At 31.9% G+C, this 27,181-nt stretch overlaps 2 protein-coding genes across 7 annotated transcripts in view; both read left to right on the forward strand.

Moving 5' to 3' along the window:
- Window positions 1-278: 278 nt before the first annotated feature.
- LOC132720728 (phospholipase A and acyltransferase 3-like) lies at window positions 279-15,398 on the forward strand. Of its 3 annotated transcripts, none has more exons than XM_060704919.1 (5): window positions 279-340; window positions 8,895-9,026; window positions 10,323-10,512; window positions 13,302-13,431; window positions 15,121-15,398. In XM_060704919.1, the coding sequence occupies exons 2-5, from the start codon at window positions 8,924-8,926 to the stop codon at window positions 15,304-15,306; spliced, it is 609 nt and encodes a 202-aa protein (XP_060560902.1). In that variant the 5' UTR covers window positions 279-340; window positions 8,895-8,923; the 3' UTR covers window positions 15,307-15,398. The 3 variants fall into 3 exon arrangements, with proteins under 3 accessions (XP_060560902.1, XP_060560900.1, XP_060560901.1); XM_060704917.1 differs by lacking the exon at window positions 279-340 and adding an exon at window positions 4,593-4,815; XM_060704918.1 differs by lacking the exon at window positions 279-340 and adding an exon at window positions 4,593-4,809.
- Window positions 15,399-22,185: 6,787 nt separating this feature from the next.
- LOC132720729 (phospholipase A and acyltransferase 3-like) overlaps window positions 22,186-27,181 on the forward strand; it is a 17,891-nt gene continuing 12,895 nt past the window's right edge. The window contains exon 1 of one of the 4 annotated variants that reach the window (XM_060704922.1): window positions 22,186-22,300. The gene's annotated coding sequence lies outside the window, so the exon portion shown is untranslated. Of the gene's footprint in view, window positions 22,339-26,616; window positions 26,771-27,181 lie in introns of those variants that run through there. The other 3 variants (XM_060704921.1, XM_060704923.1, XM_060704924.1) reach the window with 3 other exon arrangements.

Genomic DNA, 27,181 nt, shown 5'->3' on the forward strand with positions numbered 1-27,181 from the left:
GACCAGCCTGCGCATCCGCGCAGTCTGATCAGGATCCATGCTGTTCGCTGTCAGTTTCTCTACATGTAATAGGGTTGGTAAGCGAACAGCATGGATCCTGATAAGACTGCGCGGATGCGCAGGCTGGTCTGGATCCATGCTGGTCGCAAACCCATATGTTAGAAACGTATTGATTTCTAAGTACTTCAGATTTGTGAACGTTGTTAATGGCGTCAATATGTTACGCTACTTTACGCGACGTAAGATGTTTACGTCGACGTCATCATTTTGTTTTGTTTTGTTATTGAGAATCTCGTCATTTTAAATCTGGAACTTGATGTATTGAGACAAGTCAAAATCGGTATGTTTAGTTTAACAAAATAATGCAATTGTTTTAAAAGATAATTTACAGTAAGATTTAAATTTAAAGGTACAAAATTCTTATTAGATTTATTGTGTAATTCATATATAATTTATTGATGATGTGAATGTTTTTATGTTTATTATTTATTGCGAAGTACAAATTGTAAATGAATATTTCAGAGAATCGCTTATCAACGCTTATCAACGCTTATTGACGTTTATCAAGGAAATATAAGTTAAAGGCGCATACTCGTTTAGATTTATATTTGAAGTAGAACCCAAGTTCCCGAACACCATATGTTGATTTTGTCGTGACACGGCTCATATTATTGGCAAGGCAAATGTGCCGAACGCCTGTGATTCTAGGTATAAGACATAGAGTTGGTGTCTGTAGAGCGGACAGTGCAATGGAAATCTGGAGTATTCATAGGGAAAGGTCACATGACAGTTCCTCCCTGTGCACCGTACTGTCCCAGGGTGATAACTTCAGCCTTTGTTTACATAACAAAGATTAATAACAATGCGAAAAATAGGTTACACACCGTGCAATCAAATGGGCAGACAGGCGTTCAACAGTCGACAGCCGTACTAGTATATACATGTCTGTGTAAAAACACAATTGACGGACGATAAGTATTTATCTCTTTTTAACATATCCCAATTGTGTTCGAGTAAATCAATGTTGTGGATTCATAGGAGCATACTTACAAATTTCTGGCCCTGTGCAAGCTTTACTTTACGTGAATTTTGACTAAAAATAACCACACTTTCTGATGAGAAGCGGCATTTTTTAAAGTCACAAAAACTTATATTTTCTCATAAATAAATAAATAAATCATTTTAAGATACGATTCGTAAACGTCAACATTTCATCATTATATATTCCTTGCATGCTCCTTTGGATATAGACTATGAATCCATAACATTGATTTACTCGAACACAACTGGGATAAATACTTATCGTCCGTCAATTGTATTTTTTACAGCGACATGTATATACAAGTACGGCTGTCGACGGTTGAACGGCTGTTTGCCCATTTGATTGTACGGTGTGGGTGAGGCAGACTGAATCCTTATATTAAATAAAAGACAACCTAAAACGTCATATTTTAATGTGCCTTGATAGCTCAGTATAGGCAGAGCGTCCAAGTCAGCTTGTTTCAAATGCATGGGATAAAATATTTTTGTACCCATTATTGATATTAATAATATTAGTAATCGCAGTGTGTTTAAAATAATTTGATTTTTAAAAAGAAAAAAAAAAAAACAAAAAAAAAAAAAAAAGAAATAAAGGAAAAAATAGAAATTTAAAACAAAATATATTCAAACAAAAGACAAAGTAAATAAAAGAGAGGAAAACAATAACAAGATCATCATAATAACATGTCAGAGCGTAGGGTTCGAACGTATGAGTTGAAATCATTATACTAGTAAGTTACAGTGACGTTGATTTACCTCCTAAGCCATTTATTTCTTAGACTATATATAGTTGTTGACACTTCCAATCTAGGATAATATGCAGACTTACCCTTTAAGTGGACTTTCTCTTGTACCGTTTAGACCAAATGATCATTCTTGCTGTGTATGTAGCTATTTTAGTGCACTTGCCGCTTGCTTTTATGCGTCAGTGCACAGCTTATACACTTTGCATAGTAAACAATATAATGTTAATAATAAAGTATTAGCCTGAGGCCTTGTTTTATTTTGAGAATGTCTGATCTTCATATTAGCCTTACATTTGAAGTGAAAACTTACCTCATATTGAAAAGTTAATTAATAATACACAATAATAATCTCAAATTATCGGATGTGGTTTTTAAATGTGTGAATTATTTAGTCGTTTACGGATTTTGGAGTAAATTAGTCTGGTAAAGGATTTTATAGGATAATTGGGGTTAAACCCCTCTTTATCAAGGAGTTACTATTTATTTTTATATAAATCACATATTTATCTTCTTACATGTCTTATCTTTAACTATGTTATGCATACAGGAAATGACGTCGTTGACGTCAACAATAAAAATTACGCAAAATATGATGATGACGTTTTCCGTCAAAATTGTTCCACTGCATAACGTTGCTCCCCTTATTTAATATTATTTATAATATTAACATAGCAAGAATAATGAAACTTATTTCATTGAAAATACATTAAAAATAATAATAATAATAATAAAACTGATAATGATAATAATAATAATTATGATTATTAAAAATTTTTCTACTAAAACATTCCAATAATATTTACAATAGCAAATAATTTAAAGATCCTGTAACACATTTTTTTCATGGTTTTTTTCATAAATATGACGCTCAAATTAAGATTTGTCAATCTTGTAAGTTCAAATAAGCATTATCTATAAAGATATTACCCAATTTAACATTTTGCGTTAAAAAAAGGGAGGTAATTAGAAATTTATTTTCTATAAATTCCAAGTCAAATTTTCCAATAAGAAATGAATGCATGTAACTTATTGATTAAATCAGGTACGTATATTAACCTGATTAAATATAATGTGCACACATATTTGCAGTACACATTTTACATATTCTTGGATGTTTGAAAATTGTTTATTTTGCATAATTATATACATATATAATATTTTGCAAGTGTGTGATACACACAGTAACAATATCAATCACAAAACATACAGGATCTTTAATAATAATATAAAAATGGCTATATAAACGCTAAAGTGATTGTACAATTTAAGATTTGATGACCATCAAATATAAGTATATAATTTTAAACTGTCCCCTTTGTTGATAAAATAATAATGATAATTAATTTTAGTAAATACCCTTTCCACAATTTATATTCACACCATGATCTGCATGCAAACTGCCATGTGTATATATATTCTATTTTTGTCTAAGTGATTAAATCATGTTGTTCTCATGTATTATGTACTGTAGAACCTGATTGTAAATAAAAGTATATGTCTGTCTGTCTGTCTGTCTAATAATACAAATAAAAATAGTAATAATCATAATAACAATGGTAATAATAATAACAATGGTAATAATATTAATAATAATAATGATAATAATAATAATAATAATGATAACAACAATGGTAATAATAATAATGATAATAATTACAACAATAATAATAATGAAAATAATAATAACCATGATGATAATAGTAATCATAGTAGGAAATAACCGTAACAATAATAATAAGGATAATAACAATGGTAATAATAATAACAATAATGGTAATAATAATAATGATAATTATAACAATAATAATCATGAAAATAATAATAATCATGATAATAATAATAATAATAGTAGGAAATAACCGTAATAATAATAACAATAACAATCATAATAATAGTCATAATAATCATACCAGCAAATAACTGTAAATTTGATAATAATAATAATAATAACAGCAGTAATAATAATAAAAGGTATAATAATAATTATAATAGTAATAATAATAATAATAATAATAGTAATAATGACAAGCGACACGTGATAAGCAGTGTCTAACTAAAATTACCATGTTTTAGTAGTTAGAAAAATATAATTGAAAAAAAATTAAAATTAGATTGCAACAACGCAGTTTTACAAAAATACCGATCGGTTATTACGGTTATTTCCTACTATGATTATTACTATTATCATGATTATTATTATTATCATGATTATTATTATTTTCATGATTATTATTGTTATAATTATCATTATTATTATTACCATTATTGTTATTATTATTACCATTGTTATTATCCTTATTATTATTGTTACGGTTATTTCCTACTACATGTATGATTACTATTATCATCAATGGTTATTATTATTTTCATTATTATTATTGTTGTAATTATTATTATTATCCTTATTATTATTACCATTGTTGTTATCATTATTATTATTATTATTATTATCATTATTATTATTAATATTATTACCATTGTTATTATTATTACCATTGTTATTATGATTATTACTATTATTATTTGTATTATTATTAAATTATTTGCTATTGTAAATATTATTGGAATGTTTTAGTAGAAAAAATTTTAATAATCATAATTATTATTATTATCATTATCAGTTTTATTATTATTATTATTTTTAATGTATTTTCAATGAAATAAGTTTCATTATTCTTGCTATGTTAATATTATAAATAATATTAAATAAGGGGAGCAACGTTATGCAGTGGAACAATTTTGACGGAAAACGTCATCATCATATTTTGCGTAATTTTTATTGTTGAAGTCAACGACGTCATTTCCTGTATGCATAACATAGTTAAAGATAAGACATGTAAGAAGATTAATATGTGATTTATATAAAAATAAACAGTAACTCCTTGATAAAGAGGGGTTTAACCCCTCGAAACGTTGGAGATAGAAAAGTTTGTGTAGTAGATAATTATAAATTAACTGTTTCCGGATTGAATATAGGATAATTGATTTAACTCCCATGTCAGAGTTGGATGATTACATACAGGTACAGGTAAGATAACCTAAACTGTATGCACAACATACAAATTATATTTCTTAATGCAGTATGTCATTTGAATTTTTAATTATAAAATAATACCAAGTTCAGATAGTCTTAACCGATTAATAACATAACAGTTTTTTTTAAAATTTCAGTATAGATCTAAATCTTTTCAGCCGATCTGTCAAATAACACGAGGCGTTAATAGCAAGGGGTTAAGCGTTACGAGGGATGATATTTTATTATTACCCCTCACTTTTTTCGTAATATTAATTTCCCATAGGCCTCTGGGAGTTATTCTTACTGTTAATGCAAGTGTACCACGTGACTAAGAATTTTGTAATGTTACATAGAGGTAACAGTATTTTTTAACAGTATAAAATCTGGTCACGTGGTCTGTTTTCTAAATAAAATGAAATAAAATGGCCGCCATTTTGCTTTCGATTCATTCTTATTTTCGACGATAGGGCCTAGGGCATCACCAAAGTAACTATGGCCCGTATTCAGAATCGATACTTACACTCACACTCATTGAGTAAATCCCATATAATTGCCTAACGGTCAAGACAGTCCTCAACTTTCAGTAAATCGGTATTCAGATTATAAAGTAAGTGTCGAGTGAACTCCATCGTCGCATACCCACGATTGATATAAACATGTCACATAACATGCAAGTCGGATACTCACGATTGATAAACATGTCACATAACATGCAATCAAAACTGATAAATGTTAAAGGGATATTTAGGCAAAATAATGACAAAAATATTAAAATGATCTTTTGTACTCAACTGGCGCTAAAACGACATTTCTAAATGTTTCAGCATGAATTTCTCTTTAAATTCTATATATTTTGGATTTGAAACATAAATATATCTATATATGTTGAACAAAATTGAGACGCCAATAGAATCACCGAATAGTTTTAAAACAAGTCAGGTGACTTGAACAAATCCTTGAAGTTACATCAACAGATACTGTGGATATTGTATGACTGAAACAAGTCAAAATCATTCATTTGACATGTTTTTTAACATTTCCAGAGTTCACTGTGACAACTATTGTGAAGTCCTAGCGCTCTAACCTGACCCACGCGGGTCAGGTTAGGAAACCACCATTTCATGCTTTATATGGAGGAAAGTTTTGTTCCTTTGACTGCCTAATATACTCATTTTGAGGGCATTTACAGAATTATGAATAAAAAAATGCAAAACTAAGAAATGAAAATTTTGCCTGTGTCTCCCTTTAATGGTTCGGCCGTGGGTATCCGACGATGAGTGAACTCAGGAAAGTTTAGAATCTGTGAGATAAGGAGGGGGCTACCTTGAGGTGTCTTCAGTAAAACAATACTGAATACCACTTAGTTTTGAGTATTGGTATTTAATTAATTTCGTCCCATATACATTTATGTGCATCATATATACGCGAACTTACAGTATTTTAGGAAATAAATTTTGAAAAATAGAGGTGATCCCATTAAATTTATGTCAGAAATTGAATTTTATCAGAAATTTTGATTTTCAAAGGAGTGTACCCGGAATGATACAAGTATTATAAACTTCAGCTCGCGGGATACCAGTACTTAATATTATGCCAAAAAAGATGAAGGGTTGTTACGAATTTATACGATTTAATGTTGAAACTTTCTTGAATTTCCTTTTATCCATGGAAATGACTGTTCCTGTGTTTGTCAATATGACTCGTTGATTCTGGACTCAAGTCCCCTGATTTGTCGCATTTTTTAAAATGTTTTGAAAGAATATATGCCGGAGAAATGGACTTTTTTCTTGTCGCTTAAGGAAGGGATACTTTTTCTACAAAGGGAATAACATCAAACTAAATTTAGAATAAATGATATACACATGTTTATATATTAAAAGTAGTATCAAAATATAAAGTTTCTTGTAAGATTCAATAAGCAAATTTTCGGTTAATGTTTTGGTAAGTATATGGAAACATTTCCTCTACATTTTGCAAAACGGGCATAAAGTATTTAAAGTCACAGATTTACATAAAAATGTTTATATCATTTGATTGGAATAAACAGTATATTAAGCTGCATGTCTCCAACCACAATTAATATTTGAGGAAAATCTTGAATAAAATTTGTGCCATTTGCGCCAAAAAATCTCCGTTGCGTTATTTAGTCGTACCGGTTAAAAAGTTTAAGGAGCAGCAAAATTTCGGTACACGGTTCACTCGGTCATATAATAGTGCATGGTGATATTGTACCTGTAATGTTCACTGTTACTATTTATCTGAATATGAAATAGTAAACGCTATTAAGAAAACAATACGGTAATTGATTTATACAATTTAAATGTTTAAAACGGAATTAACGTAGCGCTAAGTGACGTAAATGATATTTTCCGATTTTTCTACGTACCGATTTGTTCACTTCGATGTTAATTTTTCGTTTAAGTTAAGTCGTATTTTGAAACGGAGCATGCGCAAAACAATTTTTGTAGACTGCTCCTAATGATTTTACGCTATAAATGAGATTCATTCACTACAATCAGATACGCAAAAATGGATGCCGCCAGCAATCAGTCTGAACACTGTGGAGAGAACATCATTTACCTTTGTCCCTCCTTCCAACTGTTTTGACTGGAGCATAACTTAAAAATCTTTGAACATAATATGTTTAAACTGCACACAGTGGTAGAAAGCATGGAGGTTGGTATCCAAAAACCCCAACACTACAAATAAAAGTGGTGTAACTTGTTCAAACGACAATAATGTACCTATTTATACGGTATTTCTATCGGTCGTCCGAACTGAAGGGACTTGCTAGGAAGTCAAATTCAAAGCACTGTTTTTTACCATATGACCCAACTGTTTTCACTATCTTGACGTAGTTAGTACAGCTTTTTGCATTTAGTAAATAGAAGTAAGCTTCAAATTAAATGGCATTCGATGGAATGAAAAATTAGACGATTTTACTTTATTTAAGGCAAATTATTTTCTGTTTTTCTTCAATGTCGTATGCAGGCTTGATATCAACTTTGTATGACAGAGAGATACGGTGTCTCGATCAGAAGTATGATATTTTGACGCTGTGCGGAAATGCTGTGGTACGTGAAAATGAGGCAATTCAAAATATTTAAGAGTATCAGCAACAATACCAGGTTGTCGCCTGCTTACATTACGCCCTGAGTCACTCATATAATAAAACACGTGCAACAACGGTGCGTGGTCACGAGATGCATGTTTCCTTCACCGTTAATTTATACCCGTTGTTTAAGCCCCATTTACACTGACCCGGTAATGGCCATGGTAACGCTACGGTGTCTTAAGCCGGTGAACCAGGGTGTTCCGTGGTGTTTTTCTGAAAAATCAAATTGCGTTTACACATCCCCGACATAGCCCAGTTGTACTCCCGATTCAGTACCCGATATAGCAACGTATTTATACGGTAAGTGCCGATGCTAACCCAGTGAAGACCCGACTAGACACGGTTTCATCACGGTCCATCCCGACCATCGCCGATGTCGCCACGGTTAAACTATGGGTGATGCCTGCACTGTCCCGGTGACGCCCCGGGAATGCGCCGATGCTTCCCTGTTCAAGTGTATGAGAATAAAACTGTTTAACCACGTTGACATCAGTCATTTGGTAAAAAAAGACAGCAGAGATTCCACCCGAAGGAAAGGGGAACAAAGTTTGGAAACGCCTACAGAGGTTGAGGTACCTTTGGAATGATCAAACCAACCGGAGAGTAAGGAAAGCTCACAGCAGAAGAAATAGCAGAATGGCCCTTCTTTATGTTCACTTAACACAATTATCCAAAGTAGCACTTCGAGTGTATATATACCGGTTCCTAAAACTGTCTATTATCGGCATGAGGCCGTGACGCCACCGTCTATTACCGCTTGTATACAACCGTGGCGATCTTCCGGTTTGTCCCGGTTCACCAAGGTTTGTCCCGGTACTTCACGGAATCGCTACGGCCCTTCGCCGGTTAAGCACTGTTGATCCCGGTCGACTAAACCGTAACAAACCGAAACGCCAAACCGGACTGTGTATATGGGCCTTTAGATATTCATTTATAACTCATTTCAAACCCTAAAACTTTATGTATCATTTTTCAGAGCGTGCATGTCGCTAAAATCACAGAGCTATGACAATGTACAGTCATAACGTTAGAGAGCTGAATACCCTAAAGAAGGGAGATCTTGTGGAGTTTGATAGAGGCTTATATTCACACTGGGCTGTTTATGCAGGTATAACATCACAGTTTCAATTACTGTCATAAAAATATACTAACTTCTTTCTTTTTCACATGTTCACTTATACAAATGAAGGATACTCCAATGAATGTCATTTGTGATATATTACGAGAACGTTATTATAGCGAATGTACACAATTCAACCTCTAGTCATTAGAACCGATACTGATGCATAACATTTGAAGTATGTACGTACGGACCAATATCTTTGTTGCCGTCGTCTTGCAAAAACTTTAATGTAGCCTTTTATTAAAACATTATTCAAAGATATCAACACGAAATTTGGAATACTTGCTGACCTTGACAAATTGCAGTTGTAAGAGAAGAGACAAAATATTTCAAAAAAGAAATATTTTTAGTAACATGCCCTTGTTAACATGCCCTTGTTAACTTAGAATTTTTGTCACAATTGCCAATTTTAAAAGTAGAATGATTTTAAAACAATGAATAGTTGTAACATTAAACTTGGAATACGTGTTTATCATGACAATATTCAAATGTTAGAAAAAGGCATACTTTTTAAAGCTACGTGGTATATTTTTCCAGTTATGTCCCTTTCTAACTTTTGTCAATTTGCCTAATTAAATAGAATTTTTTCTAAATGAACAGTATTAAAATGAATCTTTAATAACAAAGCAGAGTTTTAGGACTTTAGGCATTACTCTCAAAGCTTAATGTCTAGAGGGACCACTCATCAAGTTTTTCAACAATGTTTGTTAAATTCTTATTCAGCAGAATTATTCCCAAATTATGCAAGATTTCAACATGAATCTTACACTACTTTACGACAATGTCACTTGAAGTAAAACTAAGGGGGGGGGGGGGGGGGCATTTACTTTCAAGCATTATTTTATAGAGTCGTGTCCCTTTTAACTTGAATATTGATAAAAATTTGTAATAGATAGTCGTAAACTTATTTTCAACACGTCACCTTTTCTATAGTGGTTAAGTCACATGTCTAAATATTTCAAGAATGTCAACAGCGTTTTTATTGCATATTTTCACACACTTTCTGTCCTTCTATATTCAGTAGGAAAAAATGCGTGCCGTTTTTAAATATAGAATAAATTTCAATGAACACACTTACTATTTGCAGTTCAAAAAGAAAACAAACCAGATTTACCATAAAAAGTGAAACTAAGACAAAATATTAACTCCTTGATACTGATTAAAATATTCAATGTGAACTTTGTGTTTTGTTACGTTTTTCATATCTTTCGTGCAATATGCTATAATGTATTACGTATATTGTATATATAAAATTGTACTATCTGCTTCTTTCTATTTTAGGTGATGGGTTAGTTATTCACATGACAGGTGATAGTAAAGAAAGTTTAAATGCAAGTGTCAGCAACTCTGGATGTTTTTTTACAATCTGTGGTCAAACTTTCGCAAAAGCTTATGTGCAAATCGATGACTTTAAGAAAGTAGCGGCTGGCAGTAAAGTCTACAAAAATAATAACAAAGACAGAGAACAATGGTATGTCCTTCATTGTTGTTTATCAGTTCAATAAACAATGCCTTTGTATTCAATTATTTTCTATACATTCTGTTAAATAAAATATTGTATTTAGGTTTTAAATATAGTCTAAAAATTGTAAAAATGTATCTGTAACTAAAGACTTCATGATCAAGCATTAGAATATCTAGTTACATGTATAATAATTTATGCACTTGGTCTATGTAGCTAGAAGAACTCCTGGCTAAGACACGTACGGATTTACATGTACATATTTACAAGTGGCAGGACGTGAAGTGATTGCACACTTGGTTCAAGCGAGCGAATTGGTTGCAAACTTGACAAAATTGCGATGCCGCCGACAACGGCGTGATTTTTTGAAACCGGTGAACGAGTTTTTGCCAGGCAAGTGGGTTTCTTTGTTATTTTGAAGTTCATTTGTATGTCTATTCCATAATGCAATATATATGCCACACTCGGTTAAAGGTTTCAGCATCCTAGATTCTGTTTTGACGAAGTTATTGAAGATATAAACTGATCATGTAGATATTTTGAAATTTGACATATGACTGTTCTGTCCGGTTTTTCTCCTAATTTATTCAAATTTGGAAGTTTTGAACTGCATTTAACAATAACAAAATATGTTTCTGTCAATGCTGTACAAATGGTTTAGTTCGCAAGTCCGAAGATAGCGTTCAATACACAAAAATATCTTGTTCAAGCACATTTTGGTTGCAGACTTGTACTTCAAGCATTTTTGGTTGCAAACTTATTCTTATTCTATTGAAAAATCCATAGTAAAACTTTGCAAAAGGAGTGTAGAAGGTTATATCTATTAACATATTTTCAATAGCAATTATTGACATTTATGTTCTGTTACTTCTTTTTGTTATAAATGTTATTTCTACTTTCTTCTTTTACAACAATTATGCACTTTATGTTTCAAATTACATGGTTATAATCATCAGTAAAAGCTTGCAAACAAAATAATAGCATATAGAAAAATATTTATTGATACTTCAATTCTAAAATATGTCATCATATGTAAAATGCAAATGAAAACTACATACAAAACAAACGTATACATTTGAGAGAACTGTTGTATTTACGTGAATTATTTTCATCATAAACATAAGGACATGTGCACACATACATGTACGATGTTATTCGGCAAAATTTCCAAAGTTTATCAAAACCACAAGAAATTTTAATTTGTTTGTTTCGTATGTAATGATCAGCAGTTGCTTTAGACATGTACTTAAAATGTTTTTACAAACCAAAAGTTGAAATGACGTACATGCTTGTTTACAATATTTCGGATTTGATGTACATCATATGTCCATTGGTATTCTAAAGATGATTCTGATTATTATATCATAATATAAATGATATACGATTGGTTATTTACATTAACTGTTGTGTGACAAAACTACTTAAAGTCATTGTTCGAGTTAGGGAATTTGGAAATTTTTTCGATTGGTCAATAATAAGGAACAATTTAAAGAAACATGTAAATAATGATCTTGTGTCAATGTTAATATAGTTTTTATCTACTATATAATCAAATTTATTTCAAATCTCAAAAAAGAACAATAATGAAAGTTGTTTGTTGCTATTTTCTTCTTCTTTTCCTTTACAGTTACTCATGCAAAGATATAAAAAAGGTCCTAAGACTTTGTAAAAAGAAAAGGAGTATATCGAGGAGAAAAAAATGATGAAGATAAACACAACTGAACTTTAATTTAGCATACATTGTATTGTGTTATATATCTATTTGAAAGACCCTGTGTTAGGATATATCTGCACGCATGCACAATTTGTATTATATATTTCTTATTAGATGAACCGACATAATTGCCATAATATTGCTAATTATTTAAAAAAAATGATAAGTTATTCCTCGCTAAAAATATGCATGCCACATTGACACAAAAGTTTGCAACCAAAAATGCTTGAAGTATAAGTCTGCAACCAAAATGTGATTGAACAAGATATTTTTGTGTATTGAACGTTATCTTCGGACTTGCGAACTAAACCATTTGTACAGCATTGACAGAAACATGTTTTGTTTTTGTTAAACGCAGTTTAAAACTTCCAAATTTGAATAAATAAGGAGAAAAACCGACCAGAACAGTCATATGTCAAATTTCAAAATATCTACATGATCAGTTTATATCTTCAATAACTTCGTCAAAACAGAATCTAGAATGCTGAAACCTTTAACCGAGTGTGGCATATATATTGCATTATGGAATAGACATACTTATGAACTTCAAAATAACAAAGAAACCCACTTGCCTGGCAAAAACTCGTTCACCCGTTTCAAAAAAATCACGCCGTTTTCGCCATTTTGTCAAGTTTGCATTCAATTCGCTCGCTTGAACCAAGTGGGCAATCACTTCACGTCCTGCCCCTTGTTTAGATACACTGAGGCGTATTAACGTTTGATTTTGATTTTATAACAAGCGCCTGCATTGGCTAACACCGGTTCTATCTTGAAATCATGGCAATCACGTACATACTTTAGTTTCCGAACAGTTACATAAAGAAACTAATTCACTAGGCGTGGTAAACTTACTATTGATGAGGAAACTTGTCCTTATATCATAATGTTTTCTAGGTATGCTGTTTGTAATCAATTATCAGTTTGCAAGAACACTATACAATAAATCATTTACTAATGGCAACTTTTATTTCAACGATATCCTTAATTTAGATTTGATAACTAATGCAAAGGCTTGGTTTATTTTACAAATCAAAATTCTACAGGTTAAGTAAACACTTGATTTCATTCGTTCATAATTATATAGCCCTGATGCTGCAGATGTCATTATAAAACGGGCTCTGGCTAAGCTTGGCGAAATAAAATACAATATCCTGTGGAGTAATTGTGAACATTTTGCCACTTATTGTAGATATGGAGTTCCTACAAGTAAACAAGTAAGTACATACATGTATTTATATTTGAATGTGAGCAAATGTCATTAGGCTGGATCTCAATGTATACGATTGCGTCTGCGTTATCCTAAGTTGACGACTGACGTGTTCGTTTCTGGCACTTGGAGCCCCATTCTCATGTGTTCAACCCGTGCGTACATACATACATACATACACGCACGCACGCACGCACGCACGCACGCACGCACATACACTCACACACACACACGCACACGCACGCGCACCAACACACGCACACACACACACACACACACAAGCACACACACACACACACACACACACGAAACTTAATTTTCGCACACAATAAGTAAGATATTTTTTCATTAGAACTCCTTTACATTATGTAACTAGAAATGGATGTTCCCACATTCTATTGTTTACATCGGTACAACGTGCAAGCACGAAAAACAAGAACAAACATGGACAAAACTACATGCCCCACCCCTTTTATGGAGGAAATGCATCGAAACATATTACATGTCCGTACAATGATAACCTAGTCACGTACAACACATACATTCAATATAAGTATAACAGACAATTCAAACAAGGAATATATTCTTTCAACATTATAAAACATTTTAAAACACAATAAAGTGTTTTTGGGGTCCGACACATGTCAACGAAACTGGCACCTCGAGGATATTAATAAAGGATATTTGTTTAATTCAGTGTAAGATCGGAATATATTTCATCGAGCCAGCACAAAAAGGCGCAGCCACGAGTGAAATATGAACTTTTGGTGTTCACAAGGTGAAATATATAATGGATATTCAAGTTTTTTCTATAAATACATGATTTATTTTCATCGAGTGGTATGAAAATAAATATTTCATGAGTGGCGGTAGCCACGAGTGAAATATGGTAATTTTCATGCCACAAGATGAAAATAAATCATGTATTTATAGAAAAAACTTGAATTTTCTGTTTATTATAATAATTATACATTTTTCTCTTTTTTGACATTAAAATTTGAAAGACTTTCCCTTAAATTTTGTGTACTGGCAGAATTTAAAAGAAAGTAGTCCGGCAAGACACCAGTGAAAATACGGAAAATATGTTTCACTGCAGTGAAAAATAAATTTTTACAGTGAAAATACGGAAAATGAAAATATGCATTTTATTTCATCAATATTTCTCAATATTTCATTTATAAGTATGTAATAAATTTCGATATTTCGAATCAGGAGCAGGTTATTTACAAAACTGCCGGCTGTCATCTTTATTCTCAACGTCCATATTGGTTGCAACAAGAAGAACGCCTTGAAAAGTAATGTTTAGTTCAAGCTCTTCGTTTTTACAACTAATGAATCATTTTCGAGTGCGCTAACCGGTGATGGTCTGTTGTCATATGAGGAACCATGGTCTCTTCGCGATTAGGGCTCGAACCCTGGAACGATGGTTAGGAAACTACCCGCCTATATGACTGAAATACTGTTGGGAAAAGGCGTAAAATGAAACAAACAAACAAACAAACAAACTTGATCCCTGTATATGTGGCTATCACATTAAACACTACATGTACTTAATCCTTCAGAAATACTTAATAATAGACAATATGATGTTCGTAAATAAAAAGTCGGTACAATAATATGTCTCTTTCATAAGTAATTTTTTTTGAGAAAATAAATGTGTGTCTATTATATATTTATTTATTTTTTTACATTACAGGCGAATTCTGTCATCGAAAAGGCGATTATAGGGACAGGGGTAATAGCTATTACAGGTATAACTTTAGCTCTGCAACGCTTTGTACCAAAAGAGATACTAGATGATGCTGCAACTATCATACAAGGCCTTGATATCTTTCTGGAAGACAGGACCAGAAAGCGTGAACGTAGAAACGATAAATTATGACGTCACCATACCTCTTTTAAAAGATCACCAGTGTTGAATGTTTCCATTATAAACTTAGACATATACAATAAAACAGTTGTTTTTTCATAAGAGATGTTTTGCACTTGGGTTTTTTTCCCGATTTTTTAAAAATTTTTCTTTGTTTTTGTTGTTGTTGTTTTTTTTTCTTGTATAAAAGAGTATCAAAGGTGTTATCTATGGTTCACATATTTTAAGAATAACTATCTTATATAGTTTACTTTAACATTAGCTGGGTGGGTTTGAGTTTGGTTCTTTCCATACATTCATTTCTGGCTTTATATAATATTATATTTATACTAATAATATACACAAGGGATTTCCGAAATAAACGATAAAATAAATCAAAGGGCTGCAAGCTCTGTGGTATTTTCTGATCTTTGCAATCTTAATCGTACTGTATATCTGTACATGTATTTGTTTTCCTGTATAAGTTTATTTTTGGCGTCCTCGGCGCAATGTGAAAGGGCGACAGCAACTTCTCGAGCCTTTTAGTCGGACATAATAAAAGCCGTTTATTCCGACCAGTATGAGGGTGCTTAACTGCGGTCTGGAGACCACAGGGTATTGGTACGCGTTTAACTTTAGAGCCATGGAGGAGCACGTGACCTGTTTTCGGTACATGGAGGAGCATGTGATCTGTAAACCGTACATGATTGGTTAATTGACCTTTTCGGAAACCTGGATAAATACCGTTGGCTGGTACGTTACAGATAATCCTCTAGGGAATTAGACACAGGTCTATTTAAGAACAAAAAACTATTACGTGATATTTTTAATTTTCTATAATTATGTTACCGTTTAAGATGGAAAAACTTGAATGATGTGTTTGAAAATGATCAATGTTTCTTTAATATGTATCTCAAAATGTTACAAACAATAAATTGTTTATACTGAAAATCTACAAAATTAAAATATTCGTAGTGGCATCTGCCATCATAAATACTTGTGTGTTTACTTTTTTTTTTGCTCGGAATTATTCATAAAATGGTAGGCCTATTTAATTTTTTTCTTAAAAAAGAAATAATTGTTTTATGTTCGATCTTCTCCGGTCATCAACGGTCACCAGTTTCCAAAGACCTTCTTCTATATTAATCGATTACTGTCAAATATATCCAGATACAAACGTTTATTTATCCTCGCCCCACCCCCTGAAAATAGTTAAATGAAATATATTAATATCATTAAAAATGTTCCCCGCAGGAAACCATTTTATTATTTAAAAATGAAATGTCGCGATATATACAATGAATAGCGAACTGGAGAATTTCGCAATGCAAACATTTTCAAATGAAATAACCTTTTCCGTCAATAAATCGCGCTCTTCGGGGTATTTTTATTTATCATTTTGTAGTACACAGTGGGTTATTATGGTTCATGTATCCGAAAGCTGAATAGAATGATGAGTTGGTGACCTATATATTCCGAAAATCTATTTATAGAGGGGTGTATTCCAATCGGTAATTCCCGGTCTCTCCTGGTCTATTTTGACCGGAATTTACTAGTGACCGGCGAACAGTACCACACGTTTATTGTCCGTCTCTCCCGGTTTTCGAGTAGATGTTTGATATCGTTACAGAACAGAACAAATATTTACAGTTATATAAGTTTTTTTCAAAATGAATGTTTGTCACTTAGTTTGGTTACAATAATTAATAAACACAGATCAACTCTCAAATTTATTGATTATTATTATACATAAACATAGAGCTGTCATCGATATCGACAATATCGATGTATCGTTGATATTTTTTTGCCGATCAATAATCGATACACATTTTAAAAAATCGATACTTTTCACTAATATATTAAATGTCTAGAAATTATAAAATTCACCCAAAATATATACAGAAGCAGTTATTTATATCTAATGTTATGCTTTTGTTGAACAGATACCTTTAGAGGGGGTCTTCGCTAATAGCGATAACATAATAAGGAACAAGTGTGGTGTTGATCATGCATTTACACATATGGATTATAAATGATTGTATACATGTATATCCGTTGCTAAAAATCATTTATGTTCATTTTTTATGATAGCCACACTTTATCCTTGCATATCGTGGCTATTTCCAACAAAGACACTAAAAAAGAATTTAAAAAAATGTTGACTCGACTGGGATTTGAACTCCAGACCTCTCACACGTGAAACGAGCGCGTTACCCCTGCACCACGGACAATTTATAACATCAGTTGTTGAATAAAATCAAGTCATTCGTAATTTATAATTTCCATTGCATTTTGGGTTAGGGTAATTTCGAGGTATTTTGTTAAGGGTAAACCTGTTGTTTAAAATTGAAGTAAATAATTTAGCAAAAATCTTCTCGCCCAAACAGTCCAACATGTAGAAACTATATATTCAACTACTCGACAGTCAGATTTATTTGTGTAGTATTCGGTCATCGATATCGCTAAAAATAGCATTTTCATTGATTAAAATCATATTCATCCGCGTAATTTGTGAGTGTGCATTTATTGACAATTCCATAGGCCAACGCTACTTTTAAAGTTTGAATGTGTAGTAATTTGTTGGACACTTGTAACAAAAACTTGTTCTTTCTTTTAAATTGCTGGTTTTTAAGCAGTTTTGAGTGAGAACTACATTGCGTTGTTAGGACTGTTGGGAAATATTGTGTTAGACCGTGGATGTTAGCTATGTATTTATCTGATCTTGCGATCAGAAAATACAAAAAGTATAAAGAGTAACGTTAGTTCTTAAATGTCTTTTGTTGGAGTCCCGTTCTTTATCTGCGATGAGTAGGAGAAAACCTTATATAATAGCTTGTATATTTATAACATAATCCTAATGTGGCAATTGACCTCAGACATACATAGTTTGTTTTACACCGATGATTCAGAAATTGAGATAACCAGCCGGTCACTTGCAGAGATATTAGTATTTTTCCTGGAATGCCGGTTGGATGGACCGAGGCGACCACCAATGTATGACCTAAAATGTGTTAAAATCGACATAAAAAACCAACCAACCAACCAACCAATCTAATTTATCTACACTAGAATATCCCAACGCAGGTTCATCAAAATTGAACTTTATTAGCAATTTATTCAATTTGAAACATATTAAATATGTCGACTATAAAAGTGGAAGGATCATGATTTAAATAGTTATATTGTGCAGGATAATATTGTAGTCAAATATGATGATTTAAAAGCTGATAACCAAACTGTTATAAATTAAAGGCACCGTTTTCTGATTCTCTAAAATAAGGAAATGTCAACTGTTTGAGACAGTATTTTTACATCTTCATCTACATACTAGAAACATTTTTGAAAGATATACATTAAGCAGGCGCATTTTCTAGGAGCTATGGTAAGAAATATGATTATGTTATATTCAATTTTATAGATATACGAGTAGTTTAAAACAGCAGTGTTGACTAATAGAAAAGGATGCACTTGCCCAATCTGTATATGTTGTAAGAGAGAATGCAACATACAGTCAAGTGACGTTTTATATATGTTTATAATTATTCTTCCAAACCAATTTCCAGACATCGAAGAATATGTTAAGCAAGCATGTCCAACAAATGTTTATATAAATATTCATGTAGCTGGGTGCTGATACCTTTGTTAAAAATACGCATAAGTTACACAGCTAGTACAAATTATCTAATTGATATGTTGTCATTAAACGTTATACGTAGCCGAACAAAATAAGAAATAACGTCAATTATATTAGTAGCCCCTATATAATAAATAAATATTCCAGTTGAATCGAGATTCCAGCACTTTAAATGTTGAAAATTAAGTATACCGTGCAAGCTTGTGATGGGGTACATATGACGGATGTTGCACTTTTTCATTATCCCTCATGTCTGGGACTTAAAAATTATTCCCTGCTCATGTAGGCCTACATACTCGATCAAATCGAATCTACAATCTTCATGTAGTTTTGTGTGTGTGTGTTTTTCGGTTTATTTTAGCTCGGCGCCGGAAATTCCATATGTCCGAGATCTCAGCGTCCATGCCGGTCCACTCTAGTAGTCTCATCGGGGACGTCTTTTTCATGCCGATCTTCCTAAGTCCTGTTCTTCGTTCGGTGGAGGAAAGACAATACCGGAAAAGCATCAAGTTCCGTGACGGCTGCAAACAGGCGGTTGACATAAAACGGCTCTTGTTAGCGCCACCCTCCAGAGTTAGTCACGACAGGTCAACCAATCACCTCTGGTACTTGAGATGACTTGACCTTGACCTGCCGTGTGCCTTCTCCGCGACGTGCACGCCTCTGGAGGGATTTGGAGAAGTAATGTAGTTTTGCTGTGGTGGATCACCTATGTATGTATGCGGGCGGGCTTTAATTATAACAGCGCAGGTAATCCAGACTATAATAATTATAATTATAATTATATATAATTAAATTTAAATTAGAAGGGGTCAGTGCAACAAGGTACCTAACAACAATTTTGGGTGAAATTGAGTTAGTACCTTTGTGATTTAAAGAAAGTTATTTGGAATTAGAATAACCTCCCTTTGTTACTCATTTCTTTTGTTTTTAAGGTGAAAATGGTTCTTGGAGGAACTTTACAAAGGTCCTGACTCCAGAGGTGGAGTTGGTACCTTTGTTACATTAAATCTATCCATTTGTTCTTGTTTTCAGGCGAAAGAAAATATATGAAAATGTGATTATATATTTTGATTTTATGTCAAAATGTGCATGGAAATTTACAACAACAATGTTTTCTTCTATGTTTTGTCTGGGACATAAGATAAGATTATCTTATGACCCAGGTTTTGTCAAATTAATTTGCAGAAATGTTCATTTGTGTAAAAAATTATTACAAATATTATTATGTGAATTTTGTGTTCATGGAGATAGAACCTTTATTGCACATATTATACCATATCATCCCTTTTTAAAATTCTGCATGAAGACATTTAAGTCTTAAAGATATTAAATTGTTTAGAAATTTTCTATACATGTATATCACCATAAAATTTATTGTTTAAGAGGAAATGTTTAAATTTGAGCATTTAGGATGCTTTAGGTAGTTAATGTTAATTGTATAAATATTTTACATTTTAGCGGCAAAGGCATGTTCTGGTAGCTTTTGTTTGATTTTTCGAGACCATATTCTCAAATATTGAAACAATAGAGCTAAAGCTGATGTATTTTATAATATTTGTAACTTATGTTATTTAAATGTAGTCGTCTAGTGAAAATACGTTGTTACAGTTCCTTCACACAATATCTTAGAAATACATGTAATTATATTCTGAATTATTGAAAACAAAACTTTTATTCGTAAGTTAAAGATAGGTTCTTTCATATTTGAACTGGTTTGAATGTTAAAGTTTTGTTTCTTTCTATGAAGAATATATGTTTATACCTCATTTGTTTTTGTTTCCTGTAGTCAGTCAATAAATTAATTAATCAATCAATCAAATATTCATCAATTTATCAACTAAAGGATGTGTAGCAAATACAAAGTATACAATTGATGAATTGTTTGATACGTGTTAAGTTTGTTTAAGCTTAATATCAATGTGCAAATACATTAGGGGTTTTATGACCTTTTAGTTGATTGAAAAGTTGAAAGATCTCAAATACTTTCTGCAATTGTTTTAAAAGATACAAAGGTAACTCCATAGGATTTAGAACCGTTTTTGCATAAGAACATTTGATAAAAATAACTTTTCTTTCAATAAAATGTTTAAAATGGTGTAAAACATACAACTTTGGTTTTAAATGTTCTTTTTATTAAGAACATTACTTATTAGTGAATTAATTTTAAAATATTTCAATTAAAACTAAAATTTCATAAAATGACGTTTTTCTCAAAATAAAGTTTAATAACGTTAGGTACCATGTTGCACTGACCCCTTCAAGGGTACATAGTCTAGTGATGTTCCGATTGTCGCAAAACGCCGATAATCAGTTACTGTTATGTAAAACGACAATAATCGATTCACAAAAATTTGTTCCGCGATGTCGTCGAAAATGTTAAAAGTATCAATTGAAAGAGAATTAATACTGACGGCAATTTTCTTTTAGAAACACATCGCCGATCGCAAAAAATCATCTCAGAGAAAATTTGGAGTTGAACAGGATCAATAAGTAACAGTAGTAATCAAGTGCCTTGGGAAGAAATGTTACTTCCCTATTTCTTTTGAACGCAACTTTATTCGAAAAGTTATCGATTATGTCCCATCCGACTGAACCGATGATCGATTGGGGCACATTTCATCCGATTTTCATCGCTGTACATACCCACTGAAGTCGACGACTTTTGTGATGTTTACTATTTTGATGTGAGACCACAATATATGCATCATGGAGAAAATAAATGATCATAAGTTTTGGACAAGCTTGACTGACTGATAGGTTTTGCAACTCTGATTGGTACCTGAGACTTGTAATCCGGTACGGTAACTATTTGATAATGTTTGATATGTTATATCTTATAAATATTTGAGGTAATTCCCAAAGGGACCCGGCACAGTGTTGGGATAGTGTAAAAAAAGTAATTCTAGAAAAAAAAATACTTTATATATAGTCTATATATTATATATACAGTATATATTTTTTTTTAGAATTACATTTTTACACTATGCCAACACTGTGCTGGGTCTATATATTATATATACAGTATATATATTTTTTTAGATTTACATTTTTACACTATGCCAACACTGTGCTGGGTCCCTGTGGTAATTCCGTATATTTTTTTTATAAATCAAGGTAAGTAATCGCTGCAGCGTATATATTAAAAAAAACCGAAAGGGGTTGTCCCTCTTTTTTAAACCGCCCCTTTTCGGCCCCTTTTTTCGTCTCCGGAAATATCGCCCCTTTATTTTTGGCCCCCTTTTCCCTTTAAACCCTTTGGATAAAAAACTTGGTACCCTAATAAAAGAAGCAACCCGAATGAATCAGGCAATTTTCCTACTTTCGTTTTTAAGTAACTTAATTTAGATATGACTTAATTCGCGGCTTCAAGTTGAAGAATACTTGAATTGGGCTGGGATCGTATGTTCCAGAATTGGGTAAATACAAATGTAATTTTGCTATATTACAGATCTATTGAAATTGACAGTGCAGATTGCTTATAATTTTGAAGCATTATTACAGTTTACTACGGTGGCATAGACCCATTGGAGGTGACATTTGCAGTTTTATTCTATCTCGTGGCCACGACTTATTATGTTGAGGCCTCAAGATATTATCTCGTTGCCACGACTTATAATCTCGTGGCCACGACATATTATCTTGTGGCCTCAAGATATTATCTCGTGACCACAAGTTATTATCTCGTGGCCAAGAATTATCTGATTATTATCTTGCGGTACGTTACGATACCGAAATCAACTTGATTTCGGTAAAGTTACTGAAATCAACTTTTCATTACCGAAATCAACTTATAAAATCACAATTAAGCGTTTCATTATATTTTTTTCATTATAATATATTACAATAGGTTAAGTTTGACTTTCATGCAAAAAATCAGTTCGAAATAATTATTAATAATGAAATTAGAAACAAATAACTGAATATCAAGATTATTCCCTGATTTGTCACGAACCGAAATATATGTTACAATACAGAAATCGACTTGTAAAATCATAATTAAGCGTTCTATTATATTTTTTTCATTATAAACTATTACAATAGGTTTAGTTTGACTTTCATGCAAAAAATCAGTTCGAAATTATTATTTATAATGAAATTAGAAACAAATAACTAAATATCAAGATTACTTCCCTGATTTGTCACGAACCGAAATATATGTATATGTTACCATACCGAAATCGGCTTGTAAAAGTTAAAATAAACATTTTAATAAATCTTGTTTTATTAATTAATATACAGCCATTCAAACTGAACCATAAACATAGGAAAATAATATTTAATTATAAAAATGATGATGTTAACTTATAGACGGATATGTATATTATCATGATTACTTCCCTTGTTATTAATGTGTTGCATTACCGAAATCAAATCAGATTTCATTTCAAAGATGAGAACAACTTCTAAATAATTTGCATGAATTTCAGAAATAGTTGATTGGAAATTATCACAAAATTTAATTTAAATCCAATGATTATGATTTGATTAAAATAAAAAGAAGTAGCGGTAGCCATTCATCATAACACCTTTACTAATAAGGAGCAAGCACACACGTGCTCGGACAATGGAGGTGTTGACATAACATACTCGTTCACCGCAATCCTTTAATATACATCGGCGCATGGAAACTTTAAAGTATCCAAACAAAATAACTAGACATACTTATTTTACATGAAATTAAAGCTGCTTGTCTCTATTAAGACAAAAAGTACATTACAGTTTAATATTAAATGACGTATAGCGACCATCCCTATATAATATGTATCAAAAGACTTTTTTTATAGTTTTATAGTATAAATATTTCAGATCTAGTAAGCTGGTAAATTTTATATTAAATAAATTGTCAAAAGATCTGTTTTAACTAACATATAGGGGTGATCGCGATACGTTTCCGTAGAAAACATTTCGGTATATGAGACAAGGTGCTTTGATATTATTATTACCGAATTGCATATCAGTTGTTCCAAAAATGTATGCAATTTTTGATGTCCCGGACATATTCTACTTATTGAAAAAGTGTTAAGTCATGATTTTATGTTGATCGATTTAAAATCATTTTAAATTTCATATCTGTAAACAGCATACATTTATGGAATGACTGGTATATATTTATATGATGGAAAAAATGGAACACTTTATACTGACAAATTTCAATTATGAAATGTTGTAACTTACAAGTACGATTTGACATGTTGTGTATTACTGTATTAAGTAAGGTGTGAAGTAATTAAGACAGGAGGTACAGTTGGCATACAATGTTATTAAAGATAAAGATTATAATGAACCATCTGTTTATGTCGTAATAAACATTTAAATAAATGACTAAAATTTTAAAATATTATGATAAAGAGTCCCCATAACATATGTTAGCGATTTGTTAATATATAGTTTAACTGTTCAATAAAAGAAAGACACAAACTTTCCAATTTCCAAGTTTACTGCCTGATACATTATACAATTTTTTTGGAACATTTTAAGAGCAGTCGAATTATATATCTGTATTCAAATTTATAATAGAAAATCATAAACTTCCGGTTGAAGTTGGATATTTTTTCTTCATAAAACATAAACATGTACAAAATTTATAAATATCTTTAACTCATATTACAGAGTATTTTATTTTTCCATCATTGTCCGATCATAGCTTTTTAAAAATACGATTTGATTAGAAAATTGTTATGCACGACAATCACGTGCAGATATATAACATGCTAATATGGCGGTATCAGACTTTTTCTTAAATCATTATATACATTGCATTCCAATATGAAATTGTATTCGTCTTCTAAGACATTACATGAAAAACATTTTCTATCATTTAAAGGTGTACTATTTGGTTTAGTTCATCTACCTGATTCTATGTGCAATCTATGAGATGATACTCTTAACCTAGTGAGATCTTTACAAAACCGTTCAACATTGATAATATTTAGATATGGTTGAAACTTAAAAACAGAAATATGTCTATAAAATAGAGCTCTACTAGAGTTATCTAATATATTAATTATTTATCTACTAATTATATACATAATTTAAACTTCACAGCTGATTTCGGTAATGCTAAACACATAACGGGTTGTTTAGAACAAAGGGAAGTAACTCAATAATTACATTTTTGTTAATAACATCATTAAAATAAAATATTTTCAATAGATTTTTTAACTGAAAGTCTATTTCATTATTTTTCATCAAATATTGAAGAAATAATAGCAATATTTTAACTAGTTTGGTTTTTACGAGTTGATTTCGGTAATGAAAAGTTGATTTCGGTAACTTTACCGAAATCAAGTTGATTTCGGTATCGTAACGTACCCATTATCTTGTGGTCTCAAGATATTATCTCGTGGCCTCAAGATATCATCTCGTGGCCACGAGATGATAAGTCCTGGCCACGAGATGATATTGAGGCCACAACTTTTTATCGACTTATTACCTTGTGGCAATGACTTATTTTCTTGTGGCCACGAGTTATTATCTTGTGGCAACGACTTATTTTATAGCCAATAAAAATGGTCGTTTCATCTTGAACAAAATTTAATATCACACTGGTAATAGCAGTCACTGGAGGGGCGGGTCAATCACCACCATAGATTCACTTGAGTAGTTTCCTACGCATTTTCCCAGAGACGTGCTGAATTTCAGTAAGGGCTTATCAGCTAGTATATCACTATAAACTGTATAATATCCCATTAACACGTCCACTGATTAGAGTCTTGTCATCACTAATTGGCCCTTTGTATTCTTATTTAACGGTCCCTATGTTTAAGGATCAAGTTTCTAAAGATGCAGTTTTTCATAAAATACACACACTTTTATAAGTGATCATCACCAGTAGGAAGTTATCAGTAACAGTGAGCAGTAGTAGTAACAAAATTATAAAACAAGAAGTTGGCAGTAACAGTAGCATAGAATTAGCAGTAGGAAAACTATAAAACGTGAAATTTGCATTAGCAATAGCACAGCAATAGCAGTAGCATTGAAAGGGGAAATCTTAAAAGAATTGACATATAAAAGAAACACCTGACCATACAAAAAAGAAGAATAATAATTATAAAACGTTCCCCTTCTTCACCACCGCAGCGTTTCACCTGCCGCTCTTGTGAAAGTTGTGGCCAGTGTGACATAAGGTCTTAGTGATATTAACTTTTGTTCAAGATGAAACAACCATTTTCATTGGCTGAAATAAGTCGTGGCCACAAGATGATAACTCGTGGCCACGAGATAATAAGTCGTGGCCTCAATATAATAAGTCGTGGCCACGAGATGATAAGCCATGGCCACAAGATAATAAGTCGTGGCCACAAGATAATAAGTCATGGCCATAAGGTAATAACTTGTGGCCATGAAATAATATCTTGAGGCCACAAGATAATAAATTGTGGCAACGAGATAATAAGTCGTGGCCACGAGATAAAATAAAACTGCAAATGTCACCTCTATGCCACCGTATTATACAGGTTTGAATAGCCTAATTAATTCCACAGACACTGGGGTGTGGAACTTAAAACGCAAAATGTATATTTGTCAATTTATGTATGCTATACTATAATTATAGCATTTACTTTTGGATGGGCATATTATTTAGACTTATTCTTTGAGCAGCGTGAATTTAAAATTCAACATGCAACAGTTAAAACACATTTTAATATGTATGATTTTGTAAATGTAAGTCTTATTCATACAGTTTACTGAAGATAATAAGTAAGAACATTGGTATCATAGTTGACCATCCTACGTAGGTTACGCATGACCATGCAGTATAACCACTGTTGTATTGGGTTCAACATAAAATCAACATAAGTAGCCCCTCAGAAAACTACAAACGAAAGTACAAAAAGGTTTACTTCCAGTTCACTTAAGGTAATGATCCTATGAAATGATACATGTATATTAAAATGTTTCACTTTAGCTTCTAAAAATGTTTTAATTTAGGCCCCTGCTCCCAACATTGATAGTTATTTACTTCATCAGCATAATTTTATGTCTATGCTCTGGTACTTAAGTTTATTTTTTCAGAAAATAGCATTCGTTTACTTACTACAGTACACCCTGTACACTTGCTAACAGTTTTCCATCTACACCAAGACCCTGTTAACAAGGCAATGCTGTTTTTCGCAAATTTTGCTATTTGAAAGCAGTAACAGTTAATGGATGACCACTCACATACAAGTAGAAGGAAGTCTATAGCTATGTCTTTGAAGTTTTATGTTAGATAAGGATTTTCAATTTTTGATACAACAAATGTGTATTGGACCTGATTTAGTGGTAAAT

Source organism: Ruditapes philippinarum, unplaced genomic scaffold (genome assembly GCF_026571515.1).
Source record: "Ruditapes philippinarum isolate M1 unplaced genomic scaffold, ASM2657151v2 ctg3896_1_1_1_1, whole genome shotgun sequence".
In the NCBI taxonomy this organism is placed as follows: Eukaryota; Metazoa; Mollusca; class Bivalvia; order Venerida; family Veneridae; genus Ruditapes; species Ruditapes philippinarum.